This window comes from Macadamia integrifolia, chromosome 6 (genome assembly GCF_013358625.1).
Source record: "Macadamia integrifolia cultivar HAES 741 chromosome 6, SCU_Mint_v3, whole genome shotgun sequence".
NCBI classification, from domain to species: Eukaryota; Viridiplantae; Streptophyta; class Magnoliopsida; order Proteales; family Proteaceae; genus Macadamia; species Macadamia integrifolia.
In genome coordinates this window covers 35,019,579-35,034,600 of record NC_056562.1, presented here as the reverse complement: position 1 = coordinate 35,034,600, position 15,022 = coordinate 35,019,579, and the positions used below count along the sequence as shown (strand labels likewise).

The 15,022-nt window shown below is 36.7% G+C and overlaps 1 protein-coding gene across 8 annotated transcripts in view; it reads left to right on the top strand.

Annotated features, from left to right (window-relative positions):
* LOC122081065 (pullulanase 1, chloroplastic) overlaps positions 1-15,022 on the top strand; it is a 30,252-nt gene that overhangs the window by 10,698 nt on the left and 4,532 nt on the right. For 7 of the 8 annotated variants that reach the window (XR_006140990.1, XR_006140988.1, XR_006140989.1 and 4 more), the window contains 14 exons: positions 775-865; positions 958-1,051; positions 1,185-1,280; positions 1,920-2,060; positions 2,266-2,316; positions 3,896-3,966; positions 4,138-4,230; positions 5,175-5,265; positions 8,446-8,517; positions 10,443-10,499; positions 11,074-11,142; positions 11,437-11,493; positions 11,596-11,670; positions 14,680-14,768. Coding sequence is in view for 5 of the 8 variants with exons in the window: in XM_042648018.1 (XP_042503952.1) it covers positions 775-865; positions 958-1,051; positions 1,185-1,280; positions 1,920-2,060; positions 2,266-2,316; positions 3,896-3,966; positions 4,138-4,230; positions 5,175-5,265; positions 8,446-8,517; positions 10,443-10,499; positions 11,074-11,142; positions 11,437-11,493; positions 11,596-11,670; positions 14,680-14,768 (1,147 nt within the window). In the remaining 3 variants the exon portion in view is untranslated. The remainder of the gene's footprint in view (positions 1-774; positions 866-957; positions 1,052-1,184; positions 1,281-1,919; positions 2,061-2,265; positions 2,317-3,895; positions 3,967-4,137; positions 4,231-5,174; positions 5,266-8,445; positions 8,518-10,442; positions 10,500-11,073; positions 11,143-11,436; positions 11,494-11,595; positions 11,671-14,679; positions 14,769-15,022) is intronic. The other variant, XM_042648019.1, reaches the window with a different exon arrangement.

Genomic DNA, 15,022 nt, shown 5'->3' with positions numbered 1-15,022 from the left:
ATCTGGGGAAAAGTGAAGGATATTTACAGATATCTTAGATGCAGTTAATAAGTTAGACATAAACAATTGTGGCAGTTAGACGGTCATCCCAGAATGCTAAAGTTGATGTCAGACATTTGACATATTGGGAATATTAGTACTATATAATGTTTTGTAGATTAATATGTTGTACTTAAAAAATATGATGTACGATAAAGTGTGGAAGGTGGTTTAGTTGCTTCTTTCGTGTTCGAAGAAAGGGTTATGACTTTCTTTAAAATTAAATTAAACAAATTTGGGGATGTATTGTTTTAAACAAACATCAATACCTGTGAGAAACGTTTCCAGAAACGACTGTTATCAAACACCATTGCCTGCGGGAAACGTTTCGAGAAACAAGGTTTATCAAACACCTTAAATTCCGTTTCTGTTCCCAGAAATGTGAATCTATGTCAAACGGTGCCCAAACGCTTTTGCTCCCGTTTCTTTGTTTCTCGAAACAGAAAAACGCAGAAACGCCTGAAATGAAACGTTGTATTGCCTAAATTTCAGATCTTAGGATAAGATATTAATTATATTGTCGGTAGGATCCATGGGATAAGATATTAATTAGATTGTTGGTAGTATCAAAGATGACAGCCTATGACAAGGATTAAATACCTTTTTTTTTTTTTCCTTCAGATCTTCAACTCCATTGTTTTGTTAATATAGAACTCATTTGATTTTCATTTCCCATAATTTTTGCTGTAATTATCTCTAGTGCATTCTCTCTATTTAACATCAATGCCTTTACAGACACCAATAAGCTGGCGACTTTGCCACCGGATTCAGATGAGCAACAGGCTCAAGTCACTGCCATCCAAGACAAAGATGAGTACAACTGGGGGTAATATATCATGAACTGGAACGTCATTCAGTGATATTAATCAATTATAGTTCGCTTCTGTGCTGACTATTACCTCTACTTTTTCTACCAAGGTACAATCCAATTCTTTGGGGTGTCCCAAAAGGAAGTTATGCAAGCAACCCAAATGGTTCCAGCCGTACTCTTGAGTTCCGAAAGATGGTACAGGTGCTGTTATCTTTATTTATTTATTTTTGTTCCATGTTATGAATCACATGTAAATTAGTGGTTATGAGGTAATCGCATAATTTCAGTCTGAATAATGCTTAGTTATTCCCATTCTGCTGATTCTTAATTTCAGTCTCTTAACCGTATTGGCCTTCGTGTTGTGCTGGATGTCGTCTATAACCATTTGCATGGAAGTGGGCCACTTGATGATAACTCTGTGCTGGACAAGGTCATTGTTTGACTTACAAAATTATTATCCATTTCTTGTTATACTTTTCCAAATAGTACTTCACTGTTGTGTCTACAATCCATATAAATGCTTTCCATAGTTGTCACGGCGTCAAATCGATCCAAGGCGGTGGGGTGGCTAATCGATTTGGCGATGAATCGCCCATTATGGCGTTACCATAGCGGTCAAATCGCCCATGTGTCTTTTTTATTTTCCCTATTTTCTAAAGTTATTTAGTATGCTACTTTTTTATTTCCCTTATTTTCTAAAGTTATTTAGCATGCTACAAGCCTACAATATATACCCTATAACATATAAAACCAACATTAAGCAACATCAAATCATCAAAAATCAACATAGCCCTATCAAAATCACCCTGCATTTTACAAAAAATCGACCGTCTAGTGAATCAGAAGTGATTTGGAGTCCATGGCGGTGCCATGGCGATGCCTATCAGCCAATGGCGACCGCCATTTGTAAGTCACGTAAATCGTAGCACTGCCATAAACTTATTTTTCCGCCAGGATGCCAAATCCCCGCCTTGGCGACACCATGACAACTGTGATGTTTTCTATGTGACTTGTATTTTTGCCGATATTTAATTTGTTCTCTATATGTGACTCTGCTAGTTCTTTGTAGGTTGTTCCAGGTTACTACCTAAGGAGGGACAAAGATGGATTTATTGAGCATAGTGCTTGTGAAAATAATACTGCTAGTGAACATTTTATGGTAGAACGCTTGATTCTTGATGATCTACTATGCTGGGCTGTCAATTATAAGGTGATAACATAACTTTATAATGGTTTTGCCAGCAATAAGGGTTGAAATTTAGTATAATTTTTCAATTTCCCCTCCTCTTTTAGGATATGTATTGGCGTTTTGTTTGGATTTTTTCTGTACTTGTTTCCTGTCAAATACCACCCCTTCTTGTAGTCATAATGTGACATCTGTTCTAAAGTTTGTTTGATGAATGCTATCTTAACAGGTTGATGGATTCCGGTTTGACCTCATGGGCCATATAATGAAAAGTACCATGGTATGTAGTTCTCTTTGACCGATCTATTTAGACCTAAGAAGGTTTGCCTCAAAGGTTACAGTTTGAAAAATGTACTTTTTGCTTCTACCAATTTATCCCTTGCAGTTCCGTAAGAACCCACAAATTCACTTAGTGGTTCTAGCTGCTAGAACTGATAATGTTGATACTTTTCTTGTTTGCACTGGTAATCCTTTTTTATGCTATAGATGTTGTCATGAAAATTTTAAGGTGTCTCTTTGACGTTTAATCAATTCGTATAAGATGGATATATTATCATACTAATCCCCCCACTCTTTCATTTCAGAATGTTATTGAAACAAATTAGGATCTGAAACCAGTACCTGCAAATAGAAGAGAGACAGAGGGAACAATTGCTGAGCCACGATAAATTCACCTTGTGTTCTATCATGGACTACTACATTTATTTATAATATTTAGTTCGCAGGTAATTTACTCTTAAGCAGGAATCCTTCTAAGACTAGATGTCTTAGTACAATGAAGGATATAAAATAAAAATAACTCTTAAGAGACTCAATTAACTGCACGATAGCAAAGAAAACACTGGATAGGCCAGATTTAAAAAAATCTAGGCAAATATTCTCCAATAATAGCAGTAACAACCATCACTCCATGCAAATGCCACTCTTCAAAATTTGCAACCACAAACTGATGTGATATAGGGTCCAAAACTCTAAATTGGGTGCTATGGGCCGAAAAATGATTATAGAAACTCAATTATAATGAAGGAATGGAAAATTTGTAATTAAGCACAATGTTCAAGGTGGTACATGGTAAATCAAAGGAGAAAGGACACATAGGGTATCAGGATTTATTGATTGGGTACAAACTTGAAGGGATTTTGAAATTAAGGACAAAGGGGTATAAAAGAGATGGGAGGGGGCACATATGGATACTCAATTAATAAAATAAAGGATAAAAGGAATAAAATGAGGAAAGAAGTACTTAAAAGAGGGTAACTTGACTATCTACTCCTTATCGGTTATGAAACCAACAAACCTGGCGAGAGGGACAAAGCATATGGCGGAAAGAGACCAGCATATCGTGGGTCTGTTAGAGATCACGTACTAAGGGTAATTTGGGTATTGGGTTATTCTGCTGTATGTGCTTTTACTTTTATGCCTTTTAGGATTTTAACCTCCCTTGAACTATCTTATGGTAACGTGGAGGGTAGATATGCAATTTTCCTGATGGGGCTAAGTGCATCAATATTGCGGGAGAGAAACCTATTCTCTCCCACAACACATTACCACCAACTCTCTCTTCTTCTTCTTCTCCTTCTACCTCCTACTCTCATCTTCTCTTCTCTTGTTCTCTTGCAACCTTTAGATTCCAACTTGGTATCAGAGCCCAGTAGCCCATGGTTTTGGTTTGAGAGTCATGCTACAAGTTCTCCATAGTTGGTACTAGTATTGATGGATGGCTATTAGTTATAGTAAAAGAAAATTAGCATATCAAAAAATCAGATTGTGATTTGGATGTGCGAGTTGTCAACCATAGATAGCTGTGTGGATGGTTTATTGCTCGAGTTATTATTATTATTATTTCCTTTTTTATGTAGGGGAAGGCCAAAAGTTCTCTCCAAAGTCTATCAAAGGAAAATAATGGAACAGATGGTTCTAAGATCTACATGTAAGGATGGATTCAGTAGTTCTTCTCCTTTCTTCCTTAGTTCAATGGCGATTTCCACCATTTGATCCTATATGAGTTTGTGTCAATTGCTCATCTATCATTTATCTTCCTTGCTTTTTGTCAGATGAACTACACCATTTTTTCGAACTGATAAAATTCTTTTTGTTTTAGATATGGTGAAGGGTGGGATTTTGGTGAAGTTGCAAAAAATGGGCGTGGGGTAAATGCATCACAATTCAATCTTAATGGGACTGGAATTGGGAGGTACAATTTTTCTGTATGTTCTTGACTTCTTTTGCTTATTGGCATATTGGCATATACTAGGAAGCCGGTGTTTAAAAGTTTGGACTCGTATCCTGAATATATTTACTTGCACTCAACTCAACCATATTTATTTGAAACTAATAAAAGGGAAACAGATTAGAAACCTATTGTGTTACTCTTGATTATGTGAAAACATGCAGATTTCTTCTTTCCAAAATAAGAATATTTCCAGAACATTGCCCCTAAACCACTGAGAGGTTATTCTTTCCCCCCAACAAAACGTATATTGCCACTTTTGGTGCTGATTTTCCATAAAAGTTTGGTTAAATTTTTTATGAAACTTAATGTCAACAATAGTGCTAGATGGACCACCTAGTCGGCGCTTCCAAACTACTCGATGAATTTGCTAGGTTTCAGAAAGGGGTCTACCAAAGCTCATGAGGCAATCTCTGAAAAGCCCTCTAATAAGCCCACACCTGCTATTGAACAGCCACCAAAACCGAGCTTCATAACAAGCTGGGTGGGGGGGGGGATGATATCATTATTGTATGTGTATGGATTTTAGGGTGATGACTGAATGATGATAGTCAGTTCTCTCACAATAGTACCCTCCTCCATGCTCTTTGACTGCATCATGCACCATTTTGACCTTGATTGGATCACTCGAACAGATAGCTAGAAAACCTGTCAAGACCTCTTTGCAGATTTCGTGCCTGGGTTCCTCGATTGCTTGTGTGGCTTGCTGATTTATTTTCATCTTTGGACCACACTGATTTCCCTTAAAATTTTGATTTCCAGGTCTTTTTTAGTCAGTCTGATTTATCAATGTTTAATCTATATTAGACTTAGTAGAATTTATCTCATCTTTATTTTTTCTTGCAAGTGGCTTATGGTATGATGTATTTTTGTTGTTTATGTGAAACATTTATATAAAAAAATTTCAGCTTTAATGATCGAATACGAGATGCAGTGCTTGGTGGATCTCCATTTGGTCATCCTCTTCAACAAGGTTTCGTTACTGGTCTATCTTTGCAGGTATTCCATAATTATTTTTGTGCCTTGTCCATTTACTTTAAAATCAATATTTCTTTTTAGTTTCATTTTGATTAATAAGATTTCAGAAAACTGCTAGGTGTTACAGTTCCTTTGTAGGTGTTACAGTTCCTTTGTATAACTTTGTTGCTGACTTTAAACCGCCCGCCCTCCCTGAAAAAAAAATAAAATCTTGCTGTGGTTGGGGCCTTGTAAAACACCATTGATGTGGCCTGTAACAGCTCTAATCTGATCCACATCACAGCCCTTTCATATATCCGGATCTGCTCCAAAGATCCCTACAGAATTCTGGAGTTCTGTCCTACACCAGCAATTTTTGGTTGCACGAGAGGTTTGCTGCAGTGGGATCCATTTCTCCCCTTTTGTTCGTCTTAATTATCAAAGCCTCAAGTAGAATGCTTGCAAAAGCTCAGTGCTAAAGACTACTCATGATAGGGGGGGTGTCCCTATCGTGATTTATGTCTTTAGCTGTGGCTGTAGTGTTTTATTGTGTTAGTTCCTTTCCTTTTTTTTAGGTGTTGACTCTACTTGTAATTAGACATATGCTCTTGTAGGTCTCCTGCTGAGGGTCTATTATCTTTGGCCATAAAGATTGGATGTGACCACGATAGGAAGTAACTGAATCCTATTGTGGTCTGTTGGGATTCTCATTCTTCTGTCATTCTCTCTTTCTCTGCCCTTCTTTTGTAAGACTACTACTGCTACAGCTAAAGACATAAAACACTATAGGGACACTTCCCCCATCATTAGTAGTCTTTAACACTGAGGAAGGTGGTAAAGATAGAGGGTTTTTCCATTCCAAACTTGGACAGTCTCATAACTCTTCTTCAATTAGTGAATGATGCACTTATTTTTCTTGAGTCTTTACACTACCAATTATGGCTGCTTGGCTGTTTGTTAAGATGTTCTGAGTCAAATCTTGTGCTTCAAATAAGCTATTCTAGAAGTGAACTCATAACTATCATAGATGTTTGGAATATTGAACACTTCACTACCATCTTTTATTATAGGATTTAATAGCTACCTTGATTCACTTTGGGACTTCCCTGTTGGATTATATCAATAAACGGAGAAGATGCTTTTCATATTGTAGGAAACTCTATTCCAAAAGGGGAAAGCTTACTTTAATCAACTCTGCTCTAGCAAGTGTTCCAAGTTATTTACTTTTTTCCATTTTACAGTCCCTGTCTCTGCTGTTAATAGGTTGTAACATCTACAACGGGACTGGTTCAATTTGAAGGATTGGATTAATTCATCAAACTAACCTCTTGTGGAGTTGGAACAATTTTGTAAGCTTGGAAGTGAAGGTAGAATGGGATTTAGGAAGATTCCAGACATGAGTAAAATCTCCTCTCTAAATCTGACAAAATTCGCAGGGGAGTTAATTGAAGGGTCATAGCCGCCAAATGTGGTGTCTTGAATGACTGGGAAACCTAGTGGTAATCACAAGCTTTTGGACTAGATTTTTTATTTGTTTTTTTTTTTTTTTTTTTTTTGAAAATTTGATTTTCTTGAAGCTAATTTTTGAAAGAAAAAAAATAGTGCCAATATATTTGTGGGTTTTTTATATGTTAGACATTGTTGGCTGATCTATGATTTCACGGATTTGGAATTTATTTCCATAAAGAATTTTTTTTTTTGTTTTGAAAATTCTATAAAGTATTTTAAAATCCAAAACATTAAAAAGAAGGGGAAAATATTCTGGTTTAGTTTGAAAAATCATGAAAATTTGTGCAATTATTATTGAATTTTTTTCAACTGAATGTGATTATGATTGCATTGTTCCTTAATTAATTTTTGTTTAATTAGGTTTATGAATTTTAAAATATAATAAAAACTAGTTTTAATTGGGAAAATATATAGGACTTACAGAAAAATTGAGTAATAACTTTATTGTAGCTTTAGAAGTCTTAATTGATGTAGAATTAGAAAGTCAATCATGTGTGCATTCTTGTTGCAACAATGTAAGAAGGTTGCACAATAGCTGGTCAGGGAGGAGACTTGGCATGGTGACATTGTGCGTACCCATTGGTAATGAAAAAACAAAGTCACAATGCAGTCAATGTGGGAAGAAGATCATGGGAGGTGGGGCCACAAGACTGAAGCGGCATTTGACTGGTGGATACAGTCATACAGGGATGTTGAGAAACACCCTATGGCCCCTGGTGAGGTGTAAAGGCCATAACTGCCCTCATGAAGGGAGGATGCAAAGGAGGTCATACAAGTGGAAGTTTAGGGAGGAGTTTTTGGAGGCAGTGCTTGAGAGACATTCAGCACCAGGGGTTACATATGATAGTGATGAGGATACGCCTGCTGATGTAGAGACAGAAGCAGAGGCGAGAGAGATACAGCATGCTTAGGCAGCCAATGTGTACCAAACAGAGTTACACATTGGCAGGAGCAGGATAAAGGCAGGGAGTTCAAGGAGATGGTTCTTCAAGCATACTATGACATGGCCATCTTTGTGATACAATCAGAGGAGTGGTTCCGTTGGCAGCAATAATCTTCTAGTGGTTTTGAGCCTCCTCGGAACTCTATGTGGTATTGACATTGCATAGGGTTGTCAAAAGAAATATGTTACATACAACTCTATGGTATTGACATTGGTGTACTGGTAAATGGTTCTTCTTCTTCATTCCTTTTATTGAATGCATGTTATAGTGCTAAATTATGTGTGGAAAAAGTTCTATAAGGGAAAGGACATGGTAGCAACCTTTTAAGGGTTTGAATATGTGTAATTCTTAAATAGGCTTGCCTTGAAGTTTCAGGGAAAGTTCAAATGTTTGGCCGCTTAAATAGCCATTTCAAATTTTTGATTGAAATGTACCATATCTCAACTGAAATTTTGGTAATTTTACAGTACATTTCGTTTTCGACTAGGGTAATCTCTAACCTTGATGTCACTATACATGGTCAGTAGAATCTAACTGGATAGGATCCTTGCCTAATCATTGTTATAAGATGAAAACTATTTTAGATGGACTTAAAAAAGATTTATTGCTTGAAAGTGGTTAGTTTTATACTTTTAATTTTCTTAAATTTTATATGTTCCTGGAATGTACATTAGTTTCCTTTTTTCTGTTATGATCTTGTCAGTTTGCATGATTTAAGAAATTAGGTTCCATTGTGGACGTAAATTTATAGTTTGTGCTATTTGTACAGCCTAATGCACATGACCACGGTTCCAAAGCTGCCATGGACCATATGCTTGCAGTATCGAAGGATCACATCCAGGTGCATCTTCTTATATATAATTTTGAGCTGACATACAGGCCTAATGCAGGACATGCAATTTTCTCACAATTTTTATTAGATCTCCTTGCAATTATCATTATGGTTGAATTGGTCAAGGGCCTTTATGTTGGCCTCTCATCAGATGCATTAATCACATGTCTCAGTTTAAAAGTTGGTGCCTTGGAGAACAATTAAATGAGTCTTCATTTATAAATGAATTGTTGCTTTGTTGCTGTTAAAGAATGGACTCTATATACTGTGGGGGTACAGTTTCATGTCTACCATGATTTGGGGGACTGCAGGGCTATTGATTCTGCTACCCTCTTAACAGTCTCTCCCTCTTCTTTTTCTTTCCTCTCTCTACCCTTCTTTCTCTTCTACTGCAGTTACTGGTTACAGATCCTGTTTTGTCACAGTTGCTCTTGCAACCATGGCTGCAGGGTATGAATCTCAGTTTTGAATTTTGACTTCGTAATATCAGGGTACACTGATGCAGTTCTATTAGGGGTGAAGGCCACTAACTTCAGCTCCATATTAATCCCAGTTTGAGATGGTCTAAATGGGTAAAAGACAAGCCTTCGACTGACCTGTAGAAACTAGGCAGTTCCGCTGGGTTTTTAGTCATGTCATTGAGCTTTTGTTTGGTGGCTCCAACTTTGAAAAGCCGTTGATTCAACCTTTGCCAATCCAATGTTGGAATCTGGCCTGTGGTAAAACATCACCATTCACACAAGAGAAACAGGAAAGTTAGATATGTTGGGGCACATTTGCCACCTTAGGCATATATATAGCCAAAATAATGGTTTAAAGATGGTCACAGGTACTATTGGGGATTTGAAGGATATATGTTCCATTATTTACAAACTAAGCTATTTTCTAGGTGTTTTGGATGTAATCCTCCATTATGTTTGGTTCTGACAGTTGTTGCCTACAAGATAAATGGTAACTTTTGAAATCCTAATGCTTCAAGTGACACTTATCTGGACCTCCATTTTAATTTCTTTTCTTGATTTCCTTCTTTCTGTTATTTCTTCCTTTTGGTAAGGATTGGTTATTTTGAACCCAGTTCCATCTTTGAGGACCCAGAAACTTTGCTGACTTATGTTTCCTCTCAGTTCAGGCTTTGACAAGCCCAAGAATATAGTTTATTGATCTTTAATCTTCTGAGGTGTTTTTAAGTTCCACTAGATGGGTGAATATTTTTCATGTTCCTGTTTATAGATGAACATACACTCTTGGCTCAATATTTTATTTTGTATTTTCTTATATATTGTTGACTATAAACATATACATAAGCATGTCTCAGTGTTTTCCTTTTTTTTTTTTTGGACAGCCTGGCAGTGAGATTATGAGGAGTTCCCTCGTAATGTAGTAATTCATGTGTGTTTCACAATTTTTATTACAGTTCTTATTAAGTCATTCTGTACATTTATTTGGGATGATGTGCTAACTGTAGTCAACTGAGCTTTTCTCTTCTACATGGGGGTTGGCCACAAAAGCCTTGATTCACCATTCAACCTTGATTAGGATAGTATAATCTGGTTACACATTATCATTTGTCTTTATAACCACTTCACTCCAAGACATTTTCAGTGCCTAATAACTCCTCCAACTTGTACCATGCCACCTCTTGCTGTTGCATTCATTGGTCTTATTTGCACATGGCTGAATCATCTCATTTCACTTTCCCTTTTTCATCACTTATAAGTTATGATTAAATTCCCTTGACTGCATTTATTTCTGATTCTATCACATCCGTAGACTCGGCACCAATCCATCTCAGTATTCTCATGTTAACCACGCATATTGTATATTTACACACTGAATTTTGTGGAATTTGGATATATTATCTGTTCATTTTCTTTCTACCAATCCTGTGTTTTGTGTGCATGTGTATATGCTTTCCTGCCCCCTCTTCATATCAGGTTGGGATGGCTGCGAACTTGAGGGACTTCATCTTAACCAGTCATAGTGGTGAAGAGGTAAAGCATAGTATTACAGTAGATACTCTGGTGTCCTTTTATTATCGCTCATGCTTGGTCCCTCATAAAATAAAAATTATATAATGATGCATCTAAATCTTCTTTTACATGAATGAAAAGGGTGAATCTAATTTTTTGGTTAATCTCAACCGATGTGATCTAATTTCATTAATGATCGTTGCCTGATGCAAGCTCAGGGAAATGAAAACCTTTGTAATAGTGACAATGTTGATCTTGATGTTTCATGTATATTTCTTTAATGATGTTATTTTTCCTTGTTGATCTTATGAAATTTATCAGCAGCAATGTTTTTTTTTTTTTTTTTTACATGCAGTCTTAAAAGAAAACTGAATATAAGTTTTTCATTTGCTAAATAATGGTAGTTCTAGCCTTTCCTTTTTCCTTAAAGTTACCCGTTGAAGAAAATGAAGAGGATATTTGAGAAATTTCTATTTTAATTTGTTTCATGAACCAGTCATTTTTTTGTTTTGGATGTAGCTTTCGTGGTTTCATTATGATTATTAAATGCTTCCTATTCTCATCAAACCGATTTCCCATATTTATTCTTTCTCAGGTGAAAGGATCTGAAGTTTTAATGCATGATGGTATACCAGTTGGATATGCTTCATGCCCCACAGAAACAGTGAGTATCATTAGACTTTTAGGGTGTTGGTTGTGTGTTAGCTGAGTAAAGCTATAACTCAAAGTTAATTTATTATGCTTATCCACTTTATTAGGACATTTGATTGTTCACCTAACTAAACATGCTGCCTGAGCATGCTTGCATTTCACCTTTCCCCTCAGATTTCATCAGTTTGTTTTTTTATGTCTGTTCGTCATTTGGATATCTTTATGGTTATTGTTCATTTCAGATACTATGAAAACACCAACTGCCTATAATTCTTCCCATATGAAATTAGATCTTTGATTTTTCCAGGTTAATTACGTGTCAGCTCATGATAATGAAACTCTGTTTGATATTGTGAGTTTGAAGGTATATTACAGTTATCGTATGTCTTGCCTTTAACAGCATATCTAGCTATACTAATATCTTTTTCTTTTATGAAGTTCTGACCAACCTTATTGATTCATGCAGACCCCAATGGAAATTTCTGTGGACAATAGATGCAGGATAAATCATTTGGCAACCAGTATTGTAGCATTTTCACAGGTTTCATTTTCCTTGCATTAAGAAGTGCTGGAGTCTTGCATTTATTATATAATATCCATATACTTTAACATAGCAATCTCCCTTTTCTTTTTTTTTTTTTGGTCGTGAATCGTCTGTTGAGCTGTCCGGGGAGCAAGGTTCTAAACCTCGGATCAGTCTCAGGATCAATCAATGCCGATACCAATCAGGCTTGGATCGCAGTATTGGACAGATTTACCCATGATTTTAAATAATTTAATTTTTATTGCATTTTTACTCTTGAGCAGTACATGTGTATCAGGATCCAATCGGTCAGGACTCAGGATCATTGATCGGTCAATGCCAAAACCGATCTAATCCTGCCAATACTGACCTATCCAATCCGAGTTCTAGAACCATACCTGGGAGTAGCTTTAAGGTTTTGTTAACCTCACAGAAACGACCTTGCAGGTCACTGACTGTCTTGTCTGAATACATTACATGGAATTGTGGCCATTGGGAAACTCATAAAATAGGGGAGATTAAAAGAAAAAAAAAAACTATTTTTTGAGATGTGATTGGACTGAGACTCTCAGAATCAGTGAGGTAGCATATTTCTCTAGTTAAATGTTATTGTTTTGTTCAGCTTGACACATAAGTTGATGCAGTATGCGGGTTGTGAAACATATTTTGGTTCAATTCACAGAAGGTTTGATTAAATTGACAAAACATTTTAGATGTTGAAAAGTGGAACGCATTTCATGTTCTTGTATTATTAGTGAAGTGATAGGTTGTGTAATTTATCCCTATGTGAGATGCCAAATCTGAAGCATGTATCTCTCTTGTGGCTTTATTTTACTAAATGAGGGAAGATAAACCCTAAAGTGGCATGTCTATGCAATAGAGATACTTATTTCTGCCCGAGCATTTAACCATTGCACCAAGTGAAAACCCCTAAGCAACAATCTTTATCTCCCTTATCGTGCTAATTTTCACCGTTATCATGAAGAATGAAGAGTAAGAACAAAAATTCTCTACCCAAAGTTCAAGCTTTGAATTTGGCCATTGCAAGAGTTCAGTTTTCTTTTTTCTTCGTTTTAAGGCTGAATCTTCCCTGGGGTATCTTAAACATAAATATGTATGGTGCTTGCCATGGCAACCTTGGTCCATAGTGGTGGAGTCAATTCTTGGAAATTTTTGGGCCATGTTATTTTGGCTTTTGCTAAATATTACGGTGGAATAACGTTTTGCAGAGGTTATGGTGTTTTTTCCATACGTCAAGCAGTGCTTCCGCAGGACCAACAAGCGATATGGGCTTGCCGACTCGAACCCACAACCAGACGACTCGAGTGGTTATGGGGCAAGGGCTTCCTTCCACTAGGCTACCATCCCCATTGGCGGTTAAGATGGCTATGATGCAGTATTAATGGCTATTCATCTAGGTTATGATCAAATTGTTTCAGAATGTGATTCTCTGATGCCGGTTCAGGGTAAACTTTCAGGCTTGGGGGCTTTGTCAATGGTTTGCTTGTCTCTGTCAGTTGAGTGACAAGGTTCGTTTAGAGGTCTGCCATGCTTTTCGGGGAGCCAATCAAGTGGCTGATGTGTTAGCATATTTATGTTCTGAGAATGGTAGGGATATTGTCATTGATTCTTATGACTCTATTCTGGGGTTGTTATGCAGTTATTTTCGAAGATAGGTTAGGATTTGGTGTTCTAAGATTTAAGAAATTGGTAAGGTTTTGAGGATGGGTGGACAGTTTAATTTGTCTCGAGTTTGGGGTAAGGCAGGATGTACTCTCCTCCCCACCCCCTGCATCTCTCTGCTAATAAATTCCCTAAGACTGCCTGTGGCTGGTGGCCCTGGAGTTCCGCTGTGGAAAAAAAATTCTTTATTCCTCTTATCATTTTTCACATGATGGGCATAGCTGATATGTGAATGTTTAGATGGATAAGTTGCTAGTCTAGAAAGGATAGATTTAAAAATGAATACACTAACAGAAACTTAGGGGGTTAGCACTACTTGGTGACTAGACTAGATGAGGCAAAGTCCGTTGAGATGTCTTGGTCATGTGATGCAAAGACCAATGACTGTACCGATGAGGAATGATATGTAAGTTGGAGGCTCTAAAATGAAAAGGAGTAGCGAAAGATTACTAGGATTAAAGTGGTCATAATAGACAGGAGTGCTTATCACTAAATAATGGACATGACTCCTAGATGGAGGACTAGGATCTGAGGTAAAAAAGATGAATGGTTTTAAGGCTGTCATTGCAAGAGAACTGACGTGCTAATTATTTGAGAAAATATTCAAGCAGTAGGTCCTTCTGAAGAAATAATTTCATTTGAAAAATTCGAAGCACAAATCAAAGTGCGCTTCTATGTGGAAGAACGCCTCTAGATGAGATTCTAATAGTAGACCATCTTGTTCTTTTACTAATGAATTAGTTATAATCCTTGGGTTTTGGTCATCCTTCCTTGCCTTATGTGGTGATTCCTGGGATTTCCCAAGGAAGCTGATAGATCTTATTAGTGGGTGGGACATCTGCTACACTCAGATCTTGTGGATGACCTTGTAAGTTTATTATTATTGATCTACAGGACTCTTTGGAGAGAAAAGAGGGCACACATCTTCAAGAATGAGTTGTTAAGTATGAATTATGGTTTTTCAAATTGTTCTTGCTTTATTTAATTTTGATTTCTTTCATGAGGTTTTAAGGTGGGGGGGGTTTGTTTTATTGCTGTTGCAATTGGAATTTCATGTAGTGGAAGCCGCTACCTGTTTGTTTAGGCTGTGGGCGATTTTGTTGTAGCCTCCGATTTTGGTTGTTGTAATTGCTACTTCTTGTTGGTCTTTGTTTTACTTTTGTTCCCTTAATTTGTTACAAATTCATTATGTTGGGCTTACTGCTTCTGTATTTCTACCATTACCTTATATCTTGGTTCTTTGCTGATTGTGTTGGACTAGGAATCAGAATTGTCAATTATGTGTTTGCCAAGATATATCTTGTTTTCTTAGTGTACTACCACTGACTAAGTGTCCCATTCTAGGGCATTCCATTTTTTCATTGTGGCGATGAGATGTTACGCTCGAAATCACTTGATCGTGATTCATATAATTCGGGTGATTGGTTCAACAGGTCAACTATTTCTAGCCCTGGATTACACTATTATTTTTTATTTTAATGTATTTCCTTTGAGAATGAAGATGTCCTTGCTATTGGCTTGATTTATTAAAATTTTTCCCTTGATGACAGTGCAACAGTGTTGTAATTATAAGCTAACCAAGGATCATAAAGTCATTCCAATTTGTTCACTTTTCCTTCCTTTTCCCCCCATCACAGAAGGAAAATGGCTTTCTTCGCCATGTTAGAGTTCTTTTTTTTTTTTTTTT